At 44.2% G+C, this 10,620-nt stretch overlaps 1 protein-coding gene across 2 annotated transcripts in view; it reads left to right on the forward strand.

Annotated features, from left to right (window-relative positions):
- The window catches only part of LOC103396945 (protein FAM214B-like), a 25,049-nt gene extending 14,463 nt beyond the window's left edge, over positions 1 to 10,586 (forward strand). The window contains exons 2-11 of one of the 2 annotated variants that reach the window (XM_017042733.2): positions 1,008 to 1,137; positions 1,290 to 1,500; positions 1,626 to 2,962; positions 4,180 to 4,238; positions 5,409 to 5,508; positions 5,609 to 5,635; positions 6,421 to 6,579; positions 6,883 to 6,951; positions 7,297 to 7,496; positions 7,581 to 10,586. In XM_017042733.2, the coding sequence (XP_016898222.1) occupies positions 1,793 to 2,962; positions 4,180 to 4,238; positions 5,409 to 5,508; positions 5,609 to 5,635; positions 6,421 to 6,579; positions 6,883 to 6,951; positions 7,297 to 7,496; positions 7,581 to 7,734 (1,938 nt within the window). In that variant the 5' untranslated portion in view covers positions 1,008 to 1,137; positions 1,290 to 1,500; positions 1,626 to 1,792 and the 3' untranslated portion in view covers positions 7,735 to 10,586. The remainder of the gene's footprint in view (positions 1 to 1,007; positions 1,138 to 1,289; positions 1,501 to 1,625; positions 2,963 to 4,179; positions 4,239 to 5,408; positions 5,509 to 5,608; positions 5,636 to 6,420; positions 6,580 to 6,882; positions 6,952 to 7,296; positions 7,497 to 7,580) is intronic. The other variant, XM_008335186.3, reaches the window with a different exon arrangement.
- The last annotated feature ends 34 nt before the right edge of the window (positions 10,587 to 10,620 follow it).

Consider the following 10,620-nt stretch of genomic DNA (forward strand, 5'->3'; position numbering starts at 1 on the left):
AGTTATTTGGACATAACAAGGGGCGGTATGCATGGCGGAAGAAGAACACAGCATTCCAAGACAAACACTTGCTACCCACAGTTAAATTTGGTGGTGGTTCCATCATGCTGTGGGGCTGTGTGGCCAGTGCAGGTACTGGATATCTTGTTAAAGTTGAAGGTTGCATGGATTCCAGTCAGTATCAGCAAATTCTTGCGAACAATGTTCAAGAATCAGTGACAAAGTTGAAGTTGCGCTGGATACTTCAACAAGACAACGACCCTAAACACCGCTCAAATTCTACCAAAGCATTTATGCAGAGGAACAAGTACAACGTTCTGGAATGGCCATCTCAGTCCCCAGACCTGAATATCATTGAAAATCTGTGGTCTGTTTTAAAGCGAGCTGTCCATGCTTGGAAACCATCAAACCTGACTGAACTGGAGATGTTTTGTAAAGAAGAATGGTCAAAAATACCTTCAACCAGAATCCAGACCCTCATTGGAAGCTATTGGAAGCATTTAGAGGCTGTTATTTTTTTCAAAAGGAGGATCTACTAAATATTGATTTAATTTTTCTGTTGGGGTGCCCAAATTTATGCACCTGCCTACTTTTGTTTAAGTAATTATTGCACACTTTCTGTAAATCCTATGAACTTCATTTCACTTCTTGAATATCACTGTGTTTGTTTGCTATATGATATATTTAATTGAAATTGCTGTTCCGAACAACCAATGATCCATAATGGAAAATCTTGAAAATGATCAGGGGTGCCCAAACTTTTTCATACCACTGTATGTAAATATGATTATATGTATGTATATATGTGTATATGTATATGTGTATATATGTATGTATATGTGTATATGTATATATATGTGTGTATATATATATATATATATATTTACCACATCAATATAGAATACAGTTTGTATATATTGTTACCTGCCTGTCCACCTGTTTGTCTCTGTTTGTCACCATAAAATTTTAACATCAGCTTCTGAGTTTTCTTGTTTTGTTTTGTTTAGGAATTCTGTGTGGAGTCATCGTGAAACAATGCCATAGACGTTCCACACCACAGTGAGGAGGCTAATGAGGGGCGTGTCCTGCTCTCACACAATCACAGAGGGAGCATCACTGCTGTTACACTTAGCCATGGTACGGAGACATTCTCTTAGCCCCTGCCTTTCGTTTCTGACCTTTTTTACTTAAATTCTTATCATAGAATTTGTGGAGACCAAAAAAACAAAATCTTAATTCTTTCAGGTGGATGTTACACTGTCACCCAGTAACCCTATATTTATTCACAGGTCCTAATCTTCTAGGAACACCTCTTCCACTCCTCCTTCCTCTGGAGTCCCAATGGTTTCCTGAATACCTGTCCTGGGATGGTGGCGTTCTGTGGCTGCTGCCATGGAGGCGGACAGTTTCCTTAGCAGTTTTTTTAAGACACAACTTCCAGATGTTGTGCCAGATGCAGCTGGTCCACAAAAGCAGAGTTAGACAAGACCGGGCACAGAGGTGAGACATCCGGACCCCAGACTCAGTCACACAGGAGACATGTTAGGTTAATTTTAGAAGTTAAAGCTAATGTCATGATAAATATCTGTTTGACGAAAGGTCATTTTGTCTCTTTGTCCACCCAGGTGCTGTGCAGCTCAGCTTCTCCCACTGTGTTTGATGACACCACAGCAGAAAGAATAGGATTTCCCGCATCAGTGGAACCTCATTCTGCTGTCTGGAACTCGTGAGGATCTGACCTGACTTGTTACTCAAAGTTAGGCAAGGTTGAATTATCTCCAGTACAGCAAATATGCGACACATTCACGTGGAGTTGGCCCACAAAAAGTCTCCTTTAGAGCTTCCTGCCCACGAAGGGGACCTGCCTCCTCCTACGGCCCCACAAGAGGGCATAGACCATGGGGTCAGACCAGGGGCACCAAGGCACTTTGGCCAGGAGGAGCTGCACTACCAGAAGGTCTACCAGCTCTCCATTTACTCCCAGCTGGGGGAATTTTCTAACTCCACCGAATCCAACACTGACAACCAGCAGGGACCTGTCCGGGTTGGTGTGAAAAGGGCACTGGAAGAGCCCCAATTGACTCACAAACGCCCCAACCTGGGAGAGTCATCTGAGAGGGAGGCTCTAGAGGGAGGGATTCTATGTGGGCCAGCCCCAGCTCAAGGTGTTGCGATGGGTTCTGCAGGACCCCGTACTGTGTACTCTTGTGCACAGATGGAGCACAGAGACTCTGAGGCAGGGCTGTCACCCAGGTCTCCACCCCTATCGCCAAGTCACACCCCATCCCGACGTCCTACCCAGCACAATCACGATAAACTAATTCCTGATGTGTTTGCTCCGCTTTCACCCAAATCGTCTCCAATGTGTGACCCGCACGGCCACCTGTGTGACCAGGGCCATACAATCGGGGGCTCGGTTAGGATAGAATCAAGTAACGGGGGCCGCACTCCCACCTACTCTATCAGCAGTTCTGGACACGAGAGCTGCACTAATGGGTCATCAGGAGGGCCGCCCAGTCCCCACCTGTATGAAATGTCCACATATGAGACTCCCAACCCCGCCAGTCCCACTAGCCCCCCAGGCCCCTTCTCACCCCCACACCACACCGAGCTGCAGGAACCAGGGGAGGCCACTGAATGGGAAGTGGGACTTGAATCCTCGCCACCTGAACGCAGTGCCACCCAGGCTGCCTCGTTGTCCTCAAAGGGCCTGGCTTCCTGGGAGAAAACTCCCAGCAGTAACGGCCACCGTCTGTCGGCAGGAGGACACTGGCCGGCCAAAAAAAGGCTGCTGTCTCCCAGTGACACAGAAGAGTCGGAGGACGAGGGTCCATCTACGTCCAAGAAAAGCCGTCTGTCCCTGCTCACCCCGGGACTCGGCTCAGCCTCATGTTGTAGCACTGATGCCAAAGCTGCACCTTACTGGAACCACCTGCTGTCCTCCACGTGGGACCGGACCGAGGTTGGCACAGTGATACACAAACACACACACAGCAAATGGTTCCCTTTACGTTGAGTGACCAAAAATAGAATAGCAGGATGAGTACTGTGGTGAATACTGTGTCTGCCAATAGCTTATGTTTATATATTTGAATTACATTATTATAATTCATTATTCAGAGTTAGTGTAAATGTTCTTTTTTGGTAGTACAAATTTAAGGTACACAATTTTTTCAAAATAAGATTATTTTATCAGCCTAAGCCACACTGTACAAAGCATTACAATTGTCAAACATGGTTCTTCAAACATACCACTAGGGGGGTGCAAGTATATTTTGAGAAACTCTGAGTCATCTAAGTGATTCATTAAACTACACATTCAAGTGGTTTTGATTTTTTTTTTTAAATCAAGTGGCAGTACAAATTACCACTAATCGAGCAACCTTTTTTGTAGCTGATAAATGAATGCTAGTCCGTGCTGCTAATGATGCCATTATTGGACCTAGTTTTTTAAAGCGAGAGACAATATTCACACCACACTGGAACGGACCAGTCACTCTAGAAAGAAGTCCATTGAGGACAAGGTCAATTGTTCCACCAAGGTCTCATACACATGACAACACACAGTCACTCACATACACATGCTTTTTAGGTTCTAGAAGTCCTATGGTCAGAGGCCAGAGAAAAGTTTTGAACGTGAGTGTGTTTTTGTGTCTGTGCTAATGGTGGCATTTGGTTTCATTCATCCACTTTTTAGCCGTCATTCAGTCACTTGTGCTCATGTTGGTAATGTAAGTGTTCTGACAGGGAGACTTAGTCAAACTCTTAAGGCTGGTTTCCATCAAATGTAGACTGTTGTGTTTATTTTTTTAGTTGAGACAATGTCACGACCAACTGAGAAAAGGCGTTAATGCTACACAGATCCACAGCCCATGTGACCATGAGTGACCAGTTTATCAGCAGATGGGTAGTAAGTGTCGTAGGGTTGGCAAATGATGAGTCACCTCACAGGGGTGAACACTTCGATGTAAACAGAGTCATGGGAACGGGGAACGTTTGTGTTCGTGATACAAGGAACAGTAGTCAGAGTTCAGTAAGTAAGAGGTCACCACAAACGCCAAATCACAAAAAAACAAAATATATCAGGAATTGTTTTAGCTTTTTAGACTTATTTCCTGTCTCTTTAATAAAAATCCACTCTCTACTGTAAATAATGACTGTAACGTTCTCCCTCTTTAGAATGGCAGGGACTGCACAAGATCAGGAAGACGACTTAAAAGCGGACTTTGTTTGAAAAGGTGAGTGAGTTATCATGATGTGGTTATAAGTAGATATTAATAGTACTACTTAGTTACTTACTTAACAGTAAGTCTGGAAGACTAGTTGTGCTAGTAAAGTTCAAAGGAAGAATGAAATGTCACCAATTAAGGGTTCAAATTAGGATTGGGGTTACATCAGGAATCAGCTCTGAGCTCCTTTTTGTTCTGGTGAAGGGAAGCTACAGCTGTTATATACAGTGATTTTGCATGCAGTTATCTGGTCTACTGTAGGCAGGATACACTGTTTGTCTGAACCACACTGTTGTAGCTGACATTGGCTCTGGTGTCCGTACTAGACCTGTTGTACCTAATGTTAGCTCTGGGGTCTGTACCAGGACTGTTGTAGCTAACATTGACTGTGCTGTATGTACCAGGACTGTTGGAGCCAACATTAGCTCTGGTGTCTGAACCAGGACTGCAATAGCTAACATTAGTTCTAGTTTATCTCCCAGGACTGTTGTATCTAACATTAGCTCTGGTGTCTGTACTATGACTGCTGTAGCTAATGTTAGCTCTGGTTTCTGTACCATGACTGTTTTAGCTAACATTATCTCTGGTGTCTGTACCAGGTCTGTTTTAGCTAACATTAGCTCGGGTGTCTGAACCAGGACCGCTGTAGCTAACATTAGTTCTAGTCTATGTACCTAGACTGTTTTAGCTAACATTAGCTTTTGTGTCTGTACCAGGGTTGTAGTAGCTAACATTAGTTCAGGTGTATGTACCACAACTTTAGGTGCATTAGCACCACCTCCTGGGCTGGATGCTGCATATCAGTGTATGAAACCAATTGAAAGCTATGCTAGAAAACAGTATAATTTTAATGTGTTATTTTTCTTAAATTGATTTTGTAGAAATGAATATGTTCAAGACCCAGCCCTGAAAATATAAAACACATGTTCACTGGGTTTCATTTGTTAAAGCTACGATTAACTGTCGCTGTATGGACACATACTGTACGTAATGAGTCGATGAGCTGCAAAATAAACACAGGGGCCAAAGGTGGGAGTTAGCACAGGCTGCAGGTGAGTCCTTATTAAAGGGTTTTGGGTTCGGTCGTGAACAATCACGCTAACTCACGCAGGCGGACCAGAGGTGAGTTAGGACGACATTAGTGTAATCTCAGCCACTAAAGCTCTGCTCTGGTTCCAGTCGGCAGCTGCGCAGTGGAAGACACACAGACACCGGTCGCTCCACACGTTCCAGCTGGCCCTTGTCTTCAATCAGCAGATCTCTCCTCGGCAACTTTGAGGTACAATCTTTAACTACTATAATGAGTTACAGAAGGTGAATCAGGTGTCAGTGGGGCCAACGCACATGTCGTGTTTTTTTTTTTTATTAAACATTTGCAGGTGGAGATGGACAGAGATTCATCACTGGTATGGAAACACTTTGAAGAAATTACATCTATTGGATAGACGTTTAAAAAAAATTTAGCGAGAGTTGAAACAGTTGCTGCATCATTTGACTATTTCCTGTGTGGTGAAGTTCCACATCCTGTAATAATTTTCTTATCTTGTTTTTGGTTCTTACTTGTATGAAGCTGCTAAAAGATCATGCAAAAAGCATAAAAAATGAGTACTGTATTTTTTGGACTATAAGTCGCTTTTTTTTTCATCGTTTGGCTGGGTTTGCGTCTTATATATTAAAATATGTAATTTCACGTTTGTTATTTCCACACTGACAGCCGCTAGAGGGCACTCTAGACTTGTGTAACAGTATCTGCTACTCCTGTACGACTGAAAATTTACATGATCATTATTTTCACACTGACAGCCACTAGAGGCCACTCTAGTCGGCTGGTGCGACTCATACTCTGGAGCAACTGATATATGTTTTTTTTTCTTCTTCATTGTGCATTTTTTGGCTGGTACGACCTGTACTCTGGAGTGACTTATAGTCCTGAAAATACGGTACCCTTAAAAGTGTCCTGTATGCTTCGACCTCTCTGACTGTTGGAACAGCAGTTCATTTTACCCTTCTTCAAATCAAAAGCTTATATAAGTCTTGTGAGTCACTCGTTATTGTTGTTGAGCAGAACCTCTCTGTACTTCCAGCCTTCAGTCAGCCCTGAATGTTGATGCATTTGGTCCAGATCACAGAATTGCACCAGTTCATTTCTAAACTTTTTCTCTTCTTCTTTTCCCTGTGTGGTCCATGTCAGGAGTCCATTCTCAAGGGACGGTTCTCGCCCTCCGGCAGGATCGAAGGCTTCACGGCAGAGATCGGCGCCAGCGGCTCGTACTGCCCTCAACACGTCACTCTGCCAGTGCAGGTTACTTACTACGACATCTCGGAGCACAGCGTTCCCTCTCCCTTTCTGGTCAGTTCACACGTGCGTGTGTGTGTGTGTGCGTGCGTGCGTCTGTGCCTGTGTTGCAGTGCCGCCTCAGACCAGATGTCGAGAACATCTGGTGTTTTTTTTTTTCTTTTTCTTGCGTACGTCACGTATCATCATGACTCATTTTGTTTTGCATCTGTTCACAGATGCATTTTTTCCCACCATTTTATCCTGCTTGTTTGTACGAGAAATTGTACAATCAGCATTAACCACATGATAAATTAGGTTTAAAATATATATATATATATATATTAAATCCCACTTCACTGTCTCTCGTCTTCACAGGGAGTGGTTTCTCTTGAGCATCTTGGAAAGAAAGGATACAGCATACCTAAAGTAGGGACCATTCAAGTGGTGAGTCCAAAGTCAAGGGCGGTTATGCGGTAGTTCCCAAAATGGGGCGTGCAGAGCTATTTCTGTGTCGCAGCAGCAGGTCAAATTTTAAAAAAAAATTAGTAGGAAAAAATACTGATCTGACATTTGATCGACTTGTTGGTAGATTTTCTATCTTAGTAATTACAGTGTCTTAAATAATGTAGAGGTTGGAAGCAATAGCTGTGAATGTGTCGATGGGGGTTGGGGGTCTTGACACTAGTCATATCTACAAAAGTTTGGACACTTGTATATCCTATGGTCCTGCTGATGAGCAGAGCTAAAGGTCAAGGTCAAATCTGTGACACGTCTCATCCCTCTCCTCAGACCTTATTTAATCCCAACAAAACTGTGGTGAAGATGTTCCTGGTGACCTACAACTTTAGCGACATGCCCGTCAATCACATGACCTTTCTGCGTCACCGCATCTTCCTTTTGCCTGTGGAGGAGGGGGCTAAGGGGAAAGGAAAGGCACCTCCAGGGGGTGGAGACAGGAAGAAGATTCTCTGCTACCTGATACATCTCAGGTGAAGTTCACTCTGCAGTTCCTCGTTTGACCTCCACCAAGTGGGGGCGTGAATTTACCATCTGTGTTTTTTTGCCCTCCTCAGATTCCATAGCTCCAAATCTGGGAAGATTTACTTGCACAACAACATCCGGCTGCTATTCTCTCGCAAATCCATCGAAGTGGACACGGGGATCCCTTATGAGCTAAAATCTTTCACCGAGGTGCCAAAAAACCCCAAATACTCTCCACGGGTGTGACCCCAGCTTGACCTTTGGACTCCCACTGCCCCTCCTGTGCTTCCCAAAGAGGGAGGAGGGAATCAGGAAAGACTCCAAGCACTGGACACAGGACTGGATAAGACTGGATCAGACACATCACGCACTCACGAGACACACGTGCACATATCACACACTCAGTGTTTGGTGTTGGAAAAGTCCATGTCTTCGCTTCTACTCACCACTTTAGGATTAAGATGCATCATTTAAGAGGCATTCCATGCATTCTTCATTCATTGAAAATTAAAAAAAAAAAAACCCAAGACAAATATTTTTCAGTATGCATGCGATCAACAGCGGGACTTTTTCAACATTGTTCTTTGAATGGAATGAAGGAATGAACGCGCACACACACACACACACACACACCAAATCAACTACAGCGTTCACATTCACAGCAGAAGAACTTGTGGCGGCGACTCTCAGAGTTCAGTGTTAACATGCATGCCTTGTGGTTATAACACCATAGTTTTTCTGTAGTGCCCTATCACACTGTCCTTCACTCTGTCTGCAGCAACAACAGCAGGAGATATTGGAACAACACACACATAGGCCCCAAACCACAGGTTGAACAAACTCCCCTCACGCCACCATCTTCCATTTTTCACGCACTTTCGACCAGCAGAGATGAGTGGAGGGAAGGAATTGATTGGTTGCTCGCTATTTATTGAAAAAAAAAATAGCGACAGAGGGTCGTGGTCTCTGTGTTGAAGACTTCTGTTTTAAGATAGTGAAAAATAACATCCTTTACATCCAGGTTTTGATTTTAAACATCGATGGTGACATACAAACAACACAAAAATGCAGTACCGTCATAGACCACTAGAGGTCATGGATTCTATTGTGAAGACCTTTTATACGAATGAAAAAAACCCACTTATATCCAAGTTTTTATTTCAAACGGGTAACTTCAAAATAATCACAGCTCCCCGCAGTACCCCCACAGACCGTTAGAGGTCATAGACTCTATTGTCCATCCATCCATCCATTTTCATCCGCTTATCCGTTACCGGGTCGCGGGGGCAGCAGTCGCCACCCAAATCACATTGCACCGTACCAACCCCCCCAAACCTTCCTGCAGGTGGTGAGTCCACTGGAAGGTACCAACCGCCCTAACCGGGATTCGAACTTGCCCTGGGGTTCCACACCAATGACAGAGACATTGCCTCTGGGCCAAAGCACCACTGGACTCTATTGTGAAGACCTTTTATACGAATGAAAAAACCCCACTTATATCCAGGTTTGTATTTCAAACAAACTGTAGGTAACTTAAAAATAATCACTGCTCCCCGCAGTACCTCCACAAACCGCTAGAGGTCATGGATCCTCTGTTGAATAGGCTTACAGAGAAACCCAATCATTCACACATTCTCCTCGAACCATTTCACACCGTAACACAGACCACTGTGAATCAAATGTAGCCAGACTGAGGGACACTGTGCTTTTTTTTTGTTTTTAACAACTTTATTTTTATTCTGATGTCAGAGCAAAAAAAAAAAAGAAAATAGAAAATGACGAGCTGTAGTATTTTTTAATTTATGTTTATTTTGCAGATGTCTTAATAAGCAATATACTGCACAAAGTAGAGTGTGTTTTGTCAGTCAGACGAGCTTTCTCTCCAAGTTGGGGGGGAGCGCAGAGAAGGCAGAGTTATGAGAATGAAGGAGGAAATGGGAGGGGGGGTGACGAGGGTGGAGGTGGGGTTGGGGGGTAATTTAATACAGGGTTGGAAAGCTATGTATTTTAAAAATAAACTGTTGCAACTAGTGGGCAGACCATGTGTTTGTTGTTGTTTTTGTCACCATAGTTGCTGACGCTGCACTTTCCTTCGTATGGTCACTGGTACTGATCGATGGTCATCAATACATAGTATACTGTTCTCAAATACTGCAAGTATTCATGTTTTCGGTGGGGAGTGAACACTGGCGCGACTTGCTGCCGCTGCTCGCCCGTAACTTTTAGCTTTTAAGCTATCACTTTAAGTTTTTAGTTTAGGTTTTTTTAGCAGCTTATTGAGCCACAACTGTCACCGGTCCTGTGTCCATTTCGACCGAGTCCCCGCAAAGTTTGTCACCACAGTGTTAACTGGCAGGATGTACTTCGAGTCTGTTCTTCTCTGGACTTTGCTGTCATTTCCTTCACCAACCTGCGATGGGCCTGCTCCAATAGTCCGCTGCTGAGCTACTCCAGCTTCGTTCCAACCTGTCTGCACCCCTATCGGCTGCATCACCTCTCCTCCTGGACATTACTTTCCTGCCCCGCCGGAGATATATCCACGAAAACACCTCGAAAACAATAAAGTCCATCTGGTCCACCTCTCGTCGCCCCCCTCGAAACACTGGCCGGGTCGTTGACCACAGTGTGCTAGCCTACCTAGCCCGGTCGGCTAACACTCCTCCCAGATGTGACAACTCCGTCAACTTTCGTCTGCTCAACATCCGCTCACTCACGAGCAAAGGACATCTCATCCAGGATCTCCTCACTGACCGTAAGTTTGACTTTCTCTGTTTAACCGAGACATGGCAACAGCCCAAAGACTTCTCAACTAAACGAATCCACTCCTACGGGGTTTGTTTACATCTGTCAACCCCGCGAATCCGAGGTCTCGCGATAATTCACCGCGAGAAATGGAAAGTCTCGCCGGTGTCTGTTCCAACCTTCTGCTCCTTTGAATCCATCGTGTCAACTGTCTGGTCGTACTCCTACCATCATTACAACTGTCTACCGTCCCCCTAAACCCAATAACCAGTTTTTAAACGACTTTACTGCTCTGCTTACTTATTTGTCTACCCTCTCACCAAACAATATAGTACTGGGAGATTTCAACATCCACACGGATAATATTAATAACCCTCTTACCAAAGACTT

Source organism: Cynoglossus semilaevis, chromosome W (assembly GCF_000523025.1).
Source record: "Cynoglossus semilaevis isolate Cse_v1.0 chromosome W, Cse_v1.0, whole genome shotgun sequence".
NCBI classification, from domain to species: Eukaryota; Metazoa; Chordata; class Actinopteri; order Pleuronectiformes; family Cynoglossidae; genus Cynoglossus; species Cynoglossus semilaevis.